This window comes from Mobula birostris, chromosome 2 (genome assembly GCF_030028105.1).
Source record: "Mobula birostris isolate sMobBir1 chromosome 2, sMobBir1.hap1, whole genome shotgun sequence".
Lineage (NCBI taxonomy): Eukaryota > Metazoa > Chordata > Chondrichthyes > Myliobatiformes > Myliobatidae > Mobula > Mobula birostris.
In genome coordinates this window covers 177,679,050-177,693,343 of record NC_092371.1, presented here as the reverse complement: position 1 = coordinate 177,693,343, position 14,294 = coordinate 177,679,050, and the positions used below count along the sequence as shown (strand labels likewise).

Below are 14,294 nucleotides of genomic sequence, written 5' to 3'. Positions count from 1 at the left end.
GCCTGTTTCTTTGCTGTGACTTTGAAACCTCTCTACCGTGGTGTACCTGACAATAAACAGGCTCAAATCTGAAGGTCAGTGTCACAGAACAGGTAGCTTCCGCCAATTCAAGAGTCATTGCCTCTCTCTCTCTCCGTTATTATCATCCACAGCCATCCCATCATCGCCCTACGGTATAACCCTCCTTGACTGTGCCAACAACTCCATGACATTGGGCTGGAAGATGCCCAGGTTCACTGGGGGATCAGATATCACTGGGTACTTCATGGACCATCGTGAAGTTACTGACCTCAGATGGCATGAGAGTAACGTTAAAGCAATCACTGGAACGCTTTATAAGGTCAGTGTTTATGTGGGAGTAAATGATGTTCCATAACTGGGAATTTTGCTGTTTCCACCAAGCAGACATTGGGAAGGCTGCAAGATATCTGTCTGATAGTGTGGATTGGGACTTTAGCGTGATTTGGTGTAGGGGATATGGCTTTTTAATGTGAAATTTGAATCTGCAATATTCAAAACATGGTAAAGCCATAATTTGCTGATAACATTGATCAGATTTAGTTGAGCGTTATTTGTCACATGTCCATTGAAACATACAGTGAGATGTGTTGTTTTCATCAAATCAAATCAGCAAATATCAGCTGGGATCAGCCTGCAAGTGTCACCGTGCTTCCTGCGGCAGTGCCCACAACTTACCAGTCCTAACCCATACGTTTTTAGATGGTGAGAGGAAACTAGGGCACCTGGAGGAAAACTATACAACCACAAGCAGAACGTTAGCAACTCCTTATAGACAGCGGCAGGAATTGAATTGATTTGAAAGTGAGCAGCTTCAAGTTCCTGGGTGTCAAGATCTCTGAGGATCTAACCTGGTCCCAACATATCGATGGAGTTATAAAGAAGGCAAAACAGCAGCTATACTTTATTAGGAGTTTGAAGAGATTCGGCATGTCAACAAATACATTCAAAAACTTCTATAGTTGTACCGTGGAGAGCATTCTGACAGGCTGCATCACTGATGTGGAGGGGCTTCTGCACAGGACTGAAAGAAACTGTAGGTTGTAAATCTAGTCAGCTCCATCTTGAGTACTAGTCTACAAAGTACCCAGGACATCTTTAGGGAGTGGTGTCTCAGAAAGCCAGTGTCCATTATTAGGGAACTTCAGCGTCCAGGGCATGCCCTTTCCTCACTGTTATCATCAGGTAGGAGGTACAGAAGCCTGAAGGCACACACTCAGTGATTCAGGAACAGCTTTTTCCCCTCTGCCATCCGAATCTTTGGACACTACCTCACTTTTTCTTTTAAATATACAGTATTTCCATTTTTGCACTTTTTTCCAGTCTATTCAATATATGTAATTGATTTACTTGTTTATTTATTATTATTGTTATTTTTATCTTCTTTATTATTATCATTTTCTCTGCTACATTATATATTGTATTGAACTGCTGCTGCTGTTAACAGATTTCATGTCACATGCCAGTGATAATTAACCTGATTCTGATTCTGAGTCTGTTCAGTGATTGTCGGTGCTGTAAAAAAAAATTTGCTCACTGCTATACTACTGTGCCATTCATAATGTGATGGGAACCTGGATTAAATACAGGGAGGAAAACAGCAGATAAACTTTCTGAAGTTTGATGGAGAGCATCTGCTTTTCCTAAATAAGTTGTTTGAAATACTCCAAAGGGTAGGCAGCATCTTTGGAGAAAGATATGGAGTTAACATTTTAGGTCTGAGAAATCCCCCCTTCAACTAACTGGCACAATCCTAATGACTTGGTTTACCAACAATCACTACTTTACACTAAAATCATCTCTTTTTTTGTTCTAATTGTGTTTTCTTGTAAAAATTGCTTTGTTTAATTTACATATTGATCATAAATTTATTTTGAATTTTGAACTTATTTATTTATTGAGATACAGCGTAGAATAGGCCTTACCAGCCCTTCGAGTCACAGGGCCCAGCAACTTCTGATTTAACCCTCGCCTAATCACAGGACGATTTACAATGACCAATTAACCTGCTAACTGGTATGTCTTTGGAAGTACAGGTTCCTTACAGATGACATTGAAATTGAACTCCGATGCCCTGAGCTGTAATAGTGTCGCACTAACCACTACGTTGCCATATTTTTGTATATCTAATGCTATGTGTCTATAATACCATTGCAAATTTCTCATTGCAGCTATGCATAAATGTACTTGTGCATATGACAGTAAAATTGACTTGACTTTCATCTCCAAGTCTCCCAGGGAGACGGTGAACGTATAATTAAAGGTCTTTCTGAGTTCCAGATCTGCCGCAATTGCTGGTGTTATTTACATGGTGTCAAACTCTGATCTGGACTATTGCCTCCACTCACATCAGCTGTCCAGGAAGAAACTTTGAGTTTCCTTTGTAAAATCCATGTAAGCAAGAGTCCCATGTAACCAAGTTGTGACTGGCTTCTTAACGTTGACTCTGCAATTCAAGATCCCACACATATCCAGAGAACAGGAGCAGGGTTAGTACATAATGGAGCCTATTTTTTCCTAACTGTCCATCTTAACTTCAGTTGTCCTTACTGTTGGTCCAGAGCCCTCAAGCATTTTGAGCTGAAGCGATTATGGACAAAGGGACCCCCTCCCACCAATAAAACCAAAACAGGATAATATGTTAATGTTCGACAGACTCTTGTATAAGGTTATGATCATGTTGTTTGAGGTTTCCTGTCATGCTCTTTGGGAGAGCCATATTGATAGATGCTTTCTTTGGTTCTTCAAAAGGTTGAGCATCTGAAAGAAGGCTCTTTCTATGAGTTTAAGGTCAGCGCCATGAACCTTGGTGGTGTGGGTATCCCTTCAGAGTGCAGTCGACCTTTCAAATGTGAAGCTTGGACCATGGCTGAGCCAGGTAACTGACTGGAAATGTCACAGGGCACTTGTACCCACAGGATAGTCACTTTGGCAGGCATACATCTGTATAGATATAACCAGAACATATAGGAGCAGACTTAGGCCACTTGGCCAGTCGAGTCTGTTCCGCTAACGTACCTAAAGACTTGGCCTCCACACCCATCGATGTCAATAGATTCCACAAGTTTACTACTCTCTGTATAAAGAAATTCCTCCTCATCTCTGCTCTAAATGGGTGTCTCTTGATTTTGAAGTTGTGCCCTCTGGTCCGAAACTCTGCCATAAGAAACATCCGCTCCACCTCCACTCTACCTAGGCCTTTCAACATTTGATAGGTTTCAATGAGATCCCCCGTAATTCTGCTAAATTCCAGTGAGTACAGACTCAGAGCCATCAACACTCCTCTTATAATAAGCTTTTCTTTCCTGAACCTCCTTGACATCTCCAATGTCAGCATATTTTTTCTTAGATAAGCACCCAAAGCTGCTACAATACTCCAAGTGAAGCCTCACTAGTGCCTTATAAAGCCTCAGCATTACTCCTTATTCTTATATTCTAGTCCTTTTGAAATGAATGCTAACATTGCATTCGCCTTCTTCACCACCGACTCAACCTGTAAGTTAACCTTTAGCAAAACCTGCAAGGGGATTCCCAAGTCCCTTTTGCACTTCTGAATTTTGAATTTCCTCCCCATTTAGAAAATAGTCTACACATTTATTCCTTCTTCCAAAGTGCATCCCAACACTGTATTCCATCTGCCACTTCTTTGTCCATTCTCCTAATCTGTCTAGCTCCTTCTGCAGTCTCTCTGCTTCCTCAGCTCTACAAACACTACTTTCCCCTCCACCAACCTTCATAATGTCCACAAACTTGGCCACAAAGCCATCAATTCCATCATCCAAATCATTGACATATAACATAAAAAGAAGCAGTCCTGACATCTACTTCTGCTGAACAACAATAGTCACTGGCAGCCAATCAGAAAAGGTTCTCTTTATTCCCACTCTTTGCCTCCTGCCAATCAGCCACTGCTCTAACCATGTGAGTATCTTTACCGTAATACCGTGGGCTCTTATCTTGTTAAGTAGCCTCATGTGCAGTGCCTTGTCAAAGGTTTTCTGAAAATCCAAGTATAAAATATCCACTGGTTTGCCTTTTTCTGTCCTACTTGTTATTTCCTCAAAGAATTTCAACAGATCTGTCAGGCAAAATTTTCCCTTAAAGAAACCATTTGACTTTGAGCTATTTCAATCATGTGCCTCCAAGTACTCTGAAACCACATCCTTAACAATTGACTCCAACATCTTCCCAAGCCATAGAGGTCAGGCTAACTGGCCTTTCTTCTGCCTCTCTCCCTTTCTTGAAGGCAATGACTTAAGCAATTTTCTAGTCCTCCAGAACCATGCCAGAATCTATTGATTCTTTAAAGATCATTACTAATGCCTCCAAAATCTCTTCAGCTACCTCTTTCTGAACTCTAAGATGTAGTCCATCTGGTTCTGGTGACTTATCTACCTTTAGGCCTTTCAGCTTCCCGAGCATCTTCTCCCTAGTAATAGTGGCTGCACTCACTTCTGCCCCTGACATTCTCGAACTTCCAGCATACTGCTAGTGTCTTCCAAAGCGAAGACTGATGCAAAATACTTATTCAGTTTGTCCACAATTTCCTTGTTTCCCCCGTTACAGCATCAATTTCCAGTGCTCGAATATCTACTATCACCTCTCTTTTACTCTTCATATGTCGGAAAAAAAGACTTTTGATATACTCTTTGATCTTATTGGCTTGTTTATCTTCATATTTCATCTTTTTCTTCCTTATGACATTTTAGTTGCCTTCTGTTGGTTTTTAAAAGCTTCCCAATCTTCTAACCTTCCCATTATTTTCTGCTCTATTATATGCCCTCTCTCTGACTTCTCTTCTGGCATATGTTTTTCTGCCTTTAGAATACTACTTCTTCTTTGGGATTTATCTATCCTGTGCCTTCTAAATTGTTCTCAGAAACTCCAGCCATTGCTGCTGTGCCATCACCCCTGCTAGTGTTTCCTTCCAATCAACTTTGGCCAGCTCTGCTGTCATGCCTTTGCTCCCAATTTCCTTTATTCCACTGTAATAATGATACAATTGATGTTAGCTTCTCCCTCTCAAACTGCAGGGTGAATTCTATCAAATTATGATCACTGGCTGATAAGAGTTCCTTTACTTCAAGTTCCTTGATTCATTATACAACACCCAATCCAGAATAGCTAATCCCCTAGTGGGCTCAGTCATGAGCTTCTCTAAATGCCCTCTCTAGATATTCTAAAAATTCTCTCTCAGGATCCAAAAGTTGCACCAATCTGATTTTCCCAATCTACCTGCATATTGTAATCTCCCATGACTGTTGTAATACTTCCCTTTTAACATCTTTGCAAGATATAAAGATGTCACCATTGACTACTGTTCCTGTATCCTGACACTGTCATCTGATGAAGAAGTTACTCCACTAGGGAACACTAAGATGTTCTTATCCTTGATGTCCCTCAGGACCAACGTACGACTTGACCTTCTGTGAAGTGAGAAGCCACTCTGTGGTGATCCGGTGGAAGCCGCCGATCTACACCGGCAGTAGTGATGTCACTGGCTACTTGGTGGACATCTGTGAACTGGGCTCAGAAGAGTGGAGAACTGTGACAGAACAGCCCGTAAGCACCCGCTACCTGAAGGTCAGTGATGAAGCATTGGGCTAAGTTTACAGAATACTTTGCACTGACACTGAAGTGCTAGTATTTGGAATTCAGTCCAGTGATCTATGAAACCTTGCTTAAATTAATATATTTTATTTCAATTCAGATTCATTTGTTTATCACATATACATAAGAACATACAGTGAAAAGTGTCATTTGTGTTAACAACGACACAACCTATGGATGCACTGGGAATAGCCTGAAAGAGTCGCCACACATTCTGGCACCAACAGAGCATGCCCTATATAATCCTATCCTGGGATGAATCCAATACATCCCTCCTACGCAGCCCATAACCCTCTATTTATCTTGCAGCCATGTGCCAATCTGAGAGTCTCTTAAATGTTCAGCAGGAAAACAGCAACAAAAGAATCTATTTTATATCTCTATATTTTAAAGCAGTTTTCCAGCTAGCAATAAGAATAAATGAAACGTTTCATGGTGTTGGTAAATGATGGGATGCAGTATACATTCCATTTATTTAATTGAGTCCTGATGAAGAATCTTGGCCCGTAACGTCAACCGTTTATTCCTTTCTATAGATGCTGCCTGGCCTGCTGAGTTCATCCAGCATTTTGTACATGTTGCCAATTTAATTATAGGTTCTATAGTAGTGATTATTCAATGAAATGAGAGACCTTTAGAAAGTATACATGCAGTATGGGTTACTGTAGAAAACAGATGTTTCTGACTTGTGCGGATATCAATTTACAGATCTCAGAAACAAACCCTGATACGGTCTGTATTACCATTTAAATAAAATAATTACAATATAAAATATAAAACAGAACTGCATTGTACAGGTCCTTTGATCCACGATGTCGTGCCAAGCTATATAAACCTATCCCATGATGAATCTATTCCTTCCTTCCTACACAGCCCATAGCCATCTATTTTTCTTACATCCATAAGTCTCTTAAATATCCCTAGTATATCCCTTGTGCCCCCACCCACAGAACTCCAACCACACTCTGGGCAGAAAAAACACCTACCTCTGACATCTCCACTAAACTTCCCTCCACTCAACTTCATTGGATGTCTTCTGCTATTAGCCATGCCACCCTGTGAAAATTGCTGGCTGTCCTCTCAATCTATGCCTCTTACACACCTCTGTCAAGTTGCCTCGCATCCTCCTTTGCTCCCAAGAGAAAAGTCCTAGCTAACTCAAACTTTCATCATAAGACATGCTCTCTAATCCGTCCTGGTAAATCTCCTCTGTACCTTCTCTAAAGCTTCACATTTAAGTTTTCTGATGCTATATTTAGGATTGCTGATGCTGTATTTAAGTTTGCTGATGTAGGCGAAACCAAAAGTGGTGATGAATCAGCATATACAGTGTCTATAAAAAGTATTCACCCCATCCCCTTGGAAGTTTACATGTTTTAGTGTTTTACAACATTGAATCACAATGGCTTTCAATTGGGTTTTTTGACATTGATCAACAAAAAATACTTTTTCATGTCAAAGTGAAAACAGATCTACAAAGTGATCTAATTTTTTTTTCTTTTTTTGTATTTACACAGTTTGTGGTCTTTTGTACATTAGTTGTTTTTCCATCATGTTGGGTGAGGTTTTTCAGTGATTCTCTTGTGTTTACTTGTATTTACTGTGAGTACCTGCAAGTAGATGAATCTTGAGTATATGTATATGTACTTTGATAATAAACTTACTTTTAAATTTGAATAATGAGGCAACCAGAAATGAACACAATATTCCAAGTATGGTCTAACCAAGCTTTTGTAGAGCAACAAGATTTCTTTGTGGCTCTTGAACGCAGACATCCAAATAATGAATGCTAACACATGATATGCTTTCTTAACAACCCTATGAACTTAAGTGGCAACTTTGAGTGCTCTACTGATGTCGCCCCTAAGATCCCTCTGTTCTACCACACTGTTAAGAATTCTGTCACTAGACTGTATTCTGCCTTCAAGTTCAACCTTCCAACAACCATAAGATATAGGAGCAGAATAATGCCATTGAGTCTGCTATACCATTTGATCATGATTGATTTATTTTTCATCTCAACCACATTCTTCTGCCTTCACTCCATAACCTTTGACACCCTTACTAACAAGAACCTATCAATGTCCACTTTAAATACACCCAATGACTTGCCCTCCATAGGCATCTGTGCCAATAAATTCCACAGACTCACTACCCTCTGGCTGCAGAATTTCCTCCTCATCTCTGTTCTATAGGGAAGTCCTTGTATTCTGAGACTGTGCCCTCTGATCCTGGACTCTCTCACTATAGGAATCATCCTCTTCACATCCATTCTATCTAGGCTGTTCAAGAGATAGAGAAGGTGTGGAGAAGATGTTTCCAACATGAGGAATAATCTCACAGACCCCATGAGGTCCCTCTTACCCCCCCCCCCATTATTCTAAACTCCAAAGTACTCATTGAAACTAATCAAATGCTCTTTATATGTTACCCATTTGATTCCCAGGATCGTTCTCATAAATCTTCTCTGGATCACTTTATACTCTCCTGGATTTAATCCCAGTAGGTTTGGTTCATTCTGTATCATTAACTGACTTCACTCTGCTGCTTTCCCAGGTTACTCAGTTGGAGGAAGGGAAGAGATATATTTTCAAGGTCCGAGCAGTGAACTCGCATGGAGTAGGGATGCCATCTGAGCCTTCGGAGCCCGTGCTGGTTCACACCAGACCAGGTACATCAGCGGCCCATCGCTTGCAGCTGACAGGGTCCTCACTGAGAGCACAAGAACTGGTGTCTCGATCCGTTCAAAAATAAATGCGGGCATTAGAAAGTTTAAAATGAGGATAGTAAACTGCTGGCTGTGAGATTAAAGGGCGTATAGGGAATAGTGTGCCCATGTATATAAAGAGATTACAAGAAAAGTGCTTGGTGAGGCAGGAGTTGAAACCTACAGATTTCTCAACAATTAGAGTCCAGATTACATAGACAGATATTTTATTGATCCCAAAGGAAATTACTGTGTAACAGTAGCACTATGGGTGCACAAATATAAATATTAAAAGAGTAGAAAGAATAAAAAATAAGTTAACATAACTAGGAGAGGGTCATCACTTCCCTGGCTATAGTTTGACTCATTATAGAGCCTAATGGCCGAGGGTAAGAATGATCTCATTTAGCGCTCTTTGGAGCAGCAGTTATCTTAGTCAATCACTAAAGGTGCTCCTCTATTCAGCCAAGGTGTATCCAGAGTAAGAGAAACATTTTCCAGAATTGCCAGGATTTTCCGTGGGTTCCTTTGTTCTACCACAGGCTCCAGTGTATCTCCTATAACAGAGCCAGCTTTTCTAATCAGTTTATTGAGCCTGTTGGCAACACCTACGTTGAAGCCATTACCCCACCACACCACCACATAGAAGATTGTACTAGCAACCACAGACTGGTAGAACATGTGAAGGAGAGGCCTACATACTCCAAAGGATCTCAGTCTCCTCAGGAAGTAGACGCAACTTTGACCCTCTTTTGTACACAGCCTCTGTGTTGGTGCTCCACTCAAGTCTGTCATCCAGGTACACCCCCAGGTACTTGTAGATCCTCACCATGTGCATGTCCTCACCATCAATAGTAACAGGGAGCAATACAGGCTTAGTCTTCCTAAAGCCCATCACCTTCTCCTTTGTCTTGCTGATGTTGAGCTGCAGATGATTCTGCTTGCACCATTTGACAAAGTCCTCCATCAGGGCCCTGTATTCATCCTCACGTCCTCCCTTTATACACCGTTATGGGAGATTATGGGAGTCTGCCTACGTTCATATATCTGAAATGTCCCAGCAGTGGAGAATCGCTGGTTAAGTGTTAAACATTAGTTATATTAAGTAACTGAATGACGTTGGGAACACCTGTACTCTCAAACCTTTCTGTTAACTTGTCCACAAGGAACCAAAGAGATTTCGGCAGGTGTGGATGCCAATGGCAACATCTATCTGAGCTTCCAATGCTCTGACATGACCGATGCGTCCCAGTTTACCTGGGGCCGGGGCTATGAGGACATCACTGACTTCTCCCGGGCTCACGTTGAAACAGAGGGTGACATGTAAGTCAATTCATTTTCTGCTGTCCGGGCTAGGTTAGGTTGAGCAATCTCAATCTGATGCTGATTGAGGATCCACTTTGATTAGGCCTGGATTTTTCCCAACATCTCACTAGCAAGCACAGTGGGTTATCAATAAACAATGACTTTCATTTGTAAAGCACCTTTCAAGGCATCCCGTGGTGCCTTTAACAACACACACAAAATGCTGGAGGAACTCGCATTTCCTCCAGCATCTATGGAAAGGTGCTACATTGATGTTACTGCACCCGGTGCACCTGATGCAGCCTCCACTACATCAGTGAGATCTGACATAGACTGGGATCACTTCTTTGAGCACCTCTGCTCCGTCTGCCGCAAAACTCGAGATCACCTGGTAGCTATCCATTTCAATTCGACATGTCATTCCCATTCTGACATGTCGGTCCATGACCTCCTCTACTGCCACAATCAGGTTGCGGGAGCAACACCTCATATTAAGTCTGGGTAGCCTCCAACCTGATGGCATGAACCTCGATTTCCCTACTGGTAATTTCAACCCTTCCCCCTTCTCTCTGTTTCCGTTCACTGTTCTGGCTCCCATCTCATCTCTTCTCTTCTCATTACCTGCCTATTGTTTCCCACTGGTTCCCCTCCTCTTTTCCTTTTCCCTATGCTCCACTCTTAACAGGTTTCTTTTTCTTCAGTCCTTTACCTCTTCCAACTATTCTCACTTCATTCCCCCACCCATTCACCTTCCCCTTCACCTGTTCTCACTGATCACCTACCAGCATGTACTCCCTCCCCTCACCCCAACTTTTGCACCCTTCCTTTCCAGTCCTGATGAAGGGTCTCAGCCTGAACTGTTGACTGCTCATCCCCCTCCTTTGGCAGTTTGTGTGTGTTCCTCTGGATGTTTAGCATCTGTAGAATCTCCTGTGTTTACCGAAGAGCCTTGTGGTCAGAGTACTTGCTCTGACATCATTAGCAGCACGTTAGATCCATGCCATTACCAGTCCTGGTAGATGGAGATCTGGTGTGATCTGTCTCAACACCCTGAACCCTCGATCCTACCTGCTAAATGGATCTACCCATCACCTTCCCTCGCTTCCCTTTTCCATCTGCCAGTCACCCTCCTCACCTGGATCCACCTATCACCTTCCGGCCTCTGTCACTATTCCTAATCTCCCCTCTTCCATCTGCCTATCGCTTCTACTCACCAGCATCCAATAGACTATAAGACAAAGGAGCATTTGGCCCATCAGCTCTACTCTGACATTTCATCATGGCAGATTTATTATCACTCTCAACTCCATTCTCCTTGCCTTCTCCCTGTAACCTTTGACATCCTAACTAATCAAGAACCTATCAACGTCTGCTTTAAATATATCCAATGATTTGGACTCTGTTGCACAAATGTCTGTGATTCTACAGAAATGTCTACAGATTCACCACCCTCGCTAAAGAAGTTCCTCTCACCTCTGTTCAAAAGGGAGACCTTCTATTCTGAGGCTGAACCTCCAAGTCCACTCTATCTAGGCCTTTCAATATTCGATAGGTTTTAATGAGACCCCTCTTCACTTCTCTAAACTGCAGTGGGTACAAGCTCAGAGCATTCAAACACTCCTCATACATTAACCTTTTCATTCCTGGAATCATTCCTGGAAGATCTCAAGTGCATTTCTTCTCTATCCCTCTGACCTACCCAGTTCTTTCTCCCACCACCTGTTTCTTATCCCTCCTCCACCCACCCACTCCATCTGCCCCTCACCCACACACCCCTCCCACTGGGTCCGCTGCCCTCCCCTCCTCCCTTATTTCATTCCACCATCTGCACCCATCACCTCCCAGCCTCTGTCACTACTCCAATGTTCCCCTCCTCCATCTGTCTATCACCTCCTCACCTGGATCCAACCATCACCTTCCAGTGTCTGACACTATTTCCACCCTTCCTTTATCCGTCTGCCTATCACCCAATCACCTCCCAGCCTCTGTCACTATTCCAATGGTCCCCTCCTCCGTCTGCCTATCACCCCATCAGCTCCCAGCCTCTGTCACTATTCTCAACCTCTCTTCCTCCATCTGTCTATCACCCCATCACCTCCCAGCCTCTGTCACTATTCCAATGGTCCCCTCCTCTGTCTGCCTATCACCCCATCATCTCCCAGCCTCTGTCACTATTCTCACCCTCTCTTCCATCTGTCTATCACCCCATCACCTCCAAGCCTCTGTCTCTATTCTCACCCTCTCTTCCTCCATCTGCCTATCACCCCCATCACCTCCCAGCCTCTGTCACTATTCCAATGGTCCCCTCCTCCATCTGTCTATCACCCCATCACCTCCCAGCCTCTGTCACTATTCCAATGGTCCCCTCCTCCATCTATCACCCCATCACCTCCCAGCCTCTATCACTATTCTCACCCTCTCTTCCTCCATCTGTCTATCACCCCCATCACCTCCCAGCCTCTGTCACTATTCCAATGGTCCCCTCCTTCATCTGTCTATCACCCCATCACCTCCCAGCCTCTGTCACTATTCTCACCCTCTTCCTCCATCTGCCTATCACTCCATCACCTCGCAACCTCTGTTACTATTACTGTCCCCTGCCTTCTCCATTTGCCTATCACCCCCTTGCCTGCACCTATCACCTGCTAATTCTTGATCCATCCCTTCCCCTCAGCTCTTTACACTCACTAACTCCCCTTTACCTTTCAGTCTACCTGAAGGGTCTCAACCCAAATTGTCGTCAGTCTATTTCACCCACAGATGCTGCCTGACTGGATGTGTTCCTCCAGCAGTTTGTGTTTTATTGTTGAGGCAGTTGGTTAATTGGTGATTGAGTTGCACAGTCAATCAATGATTAGCACTGGTCATTACTATCTCAGAAGGGACAGAGTGTTGGGGAAACAGTCAGCTTACAACAACTGTCATCAGGGTGGGTGGGAAAGACTGGAATTTTAAGTGCTCCTTCAGAAACATTCCCAAATTCTTTTATTTTCAGATCCAAGTTGATCTTTAAACGCCCGGACATATCAGACTTGGGAACATACTCTGTTGCTGTCTCAGACACGGATGGTGTCTCCTCCAGCTTTGTCTTGGAGAAGGAAGGTATGGGATCCTCTGCCTACATGAGTGGGTTCTGGCTGTGTCCTAGTCTATCACCAGATTGACAGCTCAGTCAGCGTTCTCTCTAGTTCCCTGACTAGGGCCACATTTACTCCATGATGGCAGTCCGAGAAATAATTTTGAGTGACGGAGTGAGAAATATTTCTGATGTTGCTGGCACTTGAAGACATAACTTCTAGGGAAAAGTAAAATAGGCTAGGACTTTATTACCTGGAGCGTAGGAGAACGAGGGGAGATTTGATAGAGATATACAAAATGACAAGTGTAATAGATAGGGTAAATACAAGCTGGCTTTTTCCACGGAGATTGATGAGACTAGAAATAAAGTTCATGGGTCAGGATGAAAGGTGAAATGTTTAAGGGGAACAAGAGGGGAAACAACTTCACTCAGAGGGTGGTGTGAGTGTGGAATAAGCTGCTAGCAGAAGTGATGGATGCAGGATCAATTTCAATGTTTGAGGGAAATTTGGATAGGTACGTGGATAGGAAGGGTATGGAGGGCTATGGTCCAGATGCAGCCAATGGGGCGAGACAGCATAATAGTTCAGCATGAACTAGATGGGCAGTAAGTCCTTTTCTGTGCTGCAGTGATTTCCATCACTTCTGAAAGGAGGCCTACATCCCATTCAAGCTTTCTATAAAGGCCTGAAACCTCATTTGATTTCTGTGAACTTCTTACCTTCAGGCTTCCTAGATAGTTGAAAAATGTTCAGCCTGCACTCTGCCTGTTGATTTGGAGAGAACACTAGAAATTTAACAAGAGTTTCCTAACCACAGTGTACCCCTGTACTCCAGTCTTACTTAACATTAACCTTATTATGTGACCAGGTCCCCTGATCTGGGTAGAGAGCTCTGCTTCCTGACCTGGGAGGTTTTAAGTTCTCCATGCACACTTCTACAGCTGGCTGGCTAGCTGTGGTAGTCTCCACAGTATGTGCTCTGGGTAACTGGGTCAGTAATCCATTTTGCATTAGACTTCACAAGGTAAAAGCTGGTGGGAAGAACTCTTCCCACCAGCTTTGACTTATTCTCCAGGCAACGTAGACTTAGCAGATGTGTCAACAGCAAATCGATGCTCAAGAATTTAAATTGTAGTTTGAGTCTTGTTGCAAAATGTCAGGAAATAACTTCGTAAAATGTAATCCGTGTGTCTTCTATTTTCCAGAAATGGAACGCTTGCTGGCATTGAGTCATGAGATTAGGCATCCAAGTGAGTATCTGTACACCAGGTCACTCCCATAATTCACACTTGCAATAATCTGCGAATTTTCTCAGGGTAGTCTTTGTTCTCTTTAGCATGTGAGATTAATACACTACTGATGCTCTAGATTTAAGTTTTCATGCCTTGCATTGGAACATTTTAAATTAACACAGACAAGCATGGTTAAAGCTCTTGCACCATCAAGGAATTTATAGGGGGTGATGTCTAAGTAAGGTTTTATTTAGAGATACAGCACAGTAACAATGGTAACATGTCCTTCTGACCCAACAAGCCCACGCTACCTAATTACAGCCATGTGAGCAATTAACCAAC

The 14,294-nt window shown here is 42.9% G+C and overlaps 1 protein-coding gene across 4 annotated transcripts in view; it reads left to right on the top strand.

The window, feature by feature from the left end:
- Positions 1-14,294, top strand: part of myom2b (myomesin 2b) — a 147,300-nt gene that overhangs the window by 85,555 nt on the left and 47,451 nt on the right. For all 4 annotated transcript variants that reach the window (XM_072251126.1, XM_072251129.1, XM_072251128.1 and 1 more), the window contains 7 exons: positions 153-340; positions 2,770-2,896; positions 5,423-5,601; positions 8,185-8,299; positions 9,502-9,658; positions 12,636-12,742; positions 13,926-13,970. In XM_072251126.1, coding sequence (XP_072107227.1) covers positions 153-340; positions 2,770-2,896; positions 5,423-5,601; positions 8,185-8,299; positions 9,502-9,658; positions 12,636-12,742; positions 13,926-13,970 — 918 coding nt within the window. The remainder of the gene's footprint in view (positions 1-152; positions 341-2,769; positions 2,897-5,422; positions 5,602-8,184; positions 8,300-9,501; positions 9,659-12,635; positions 12,743-13,925; positions 13,971-14,294) is intronic.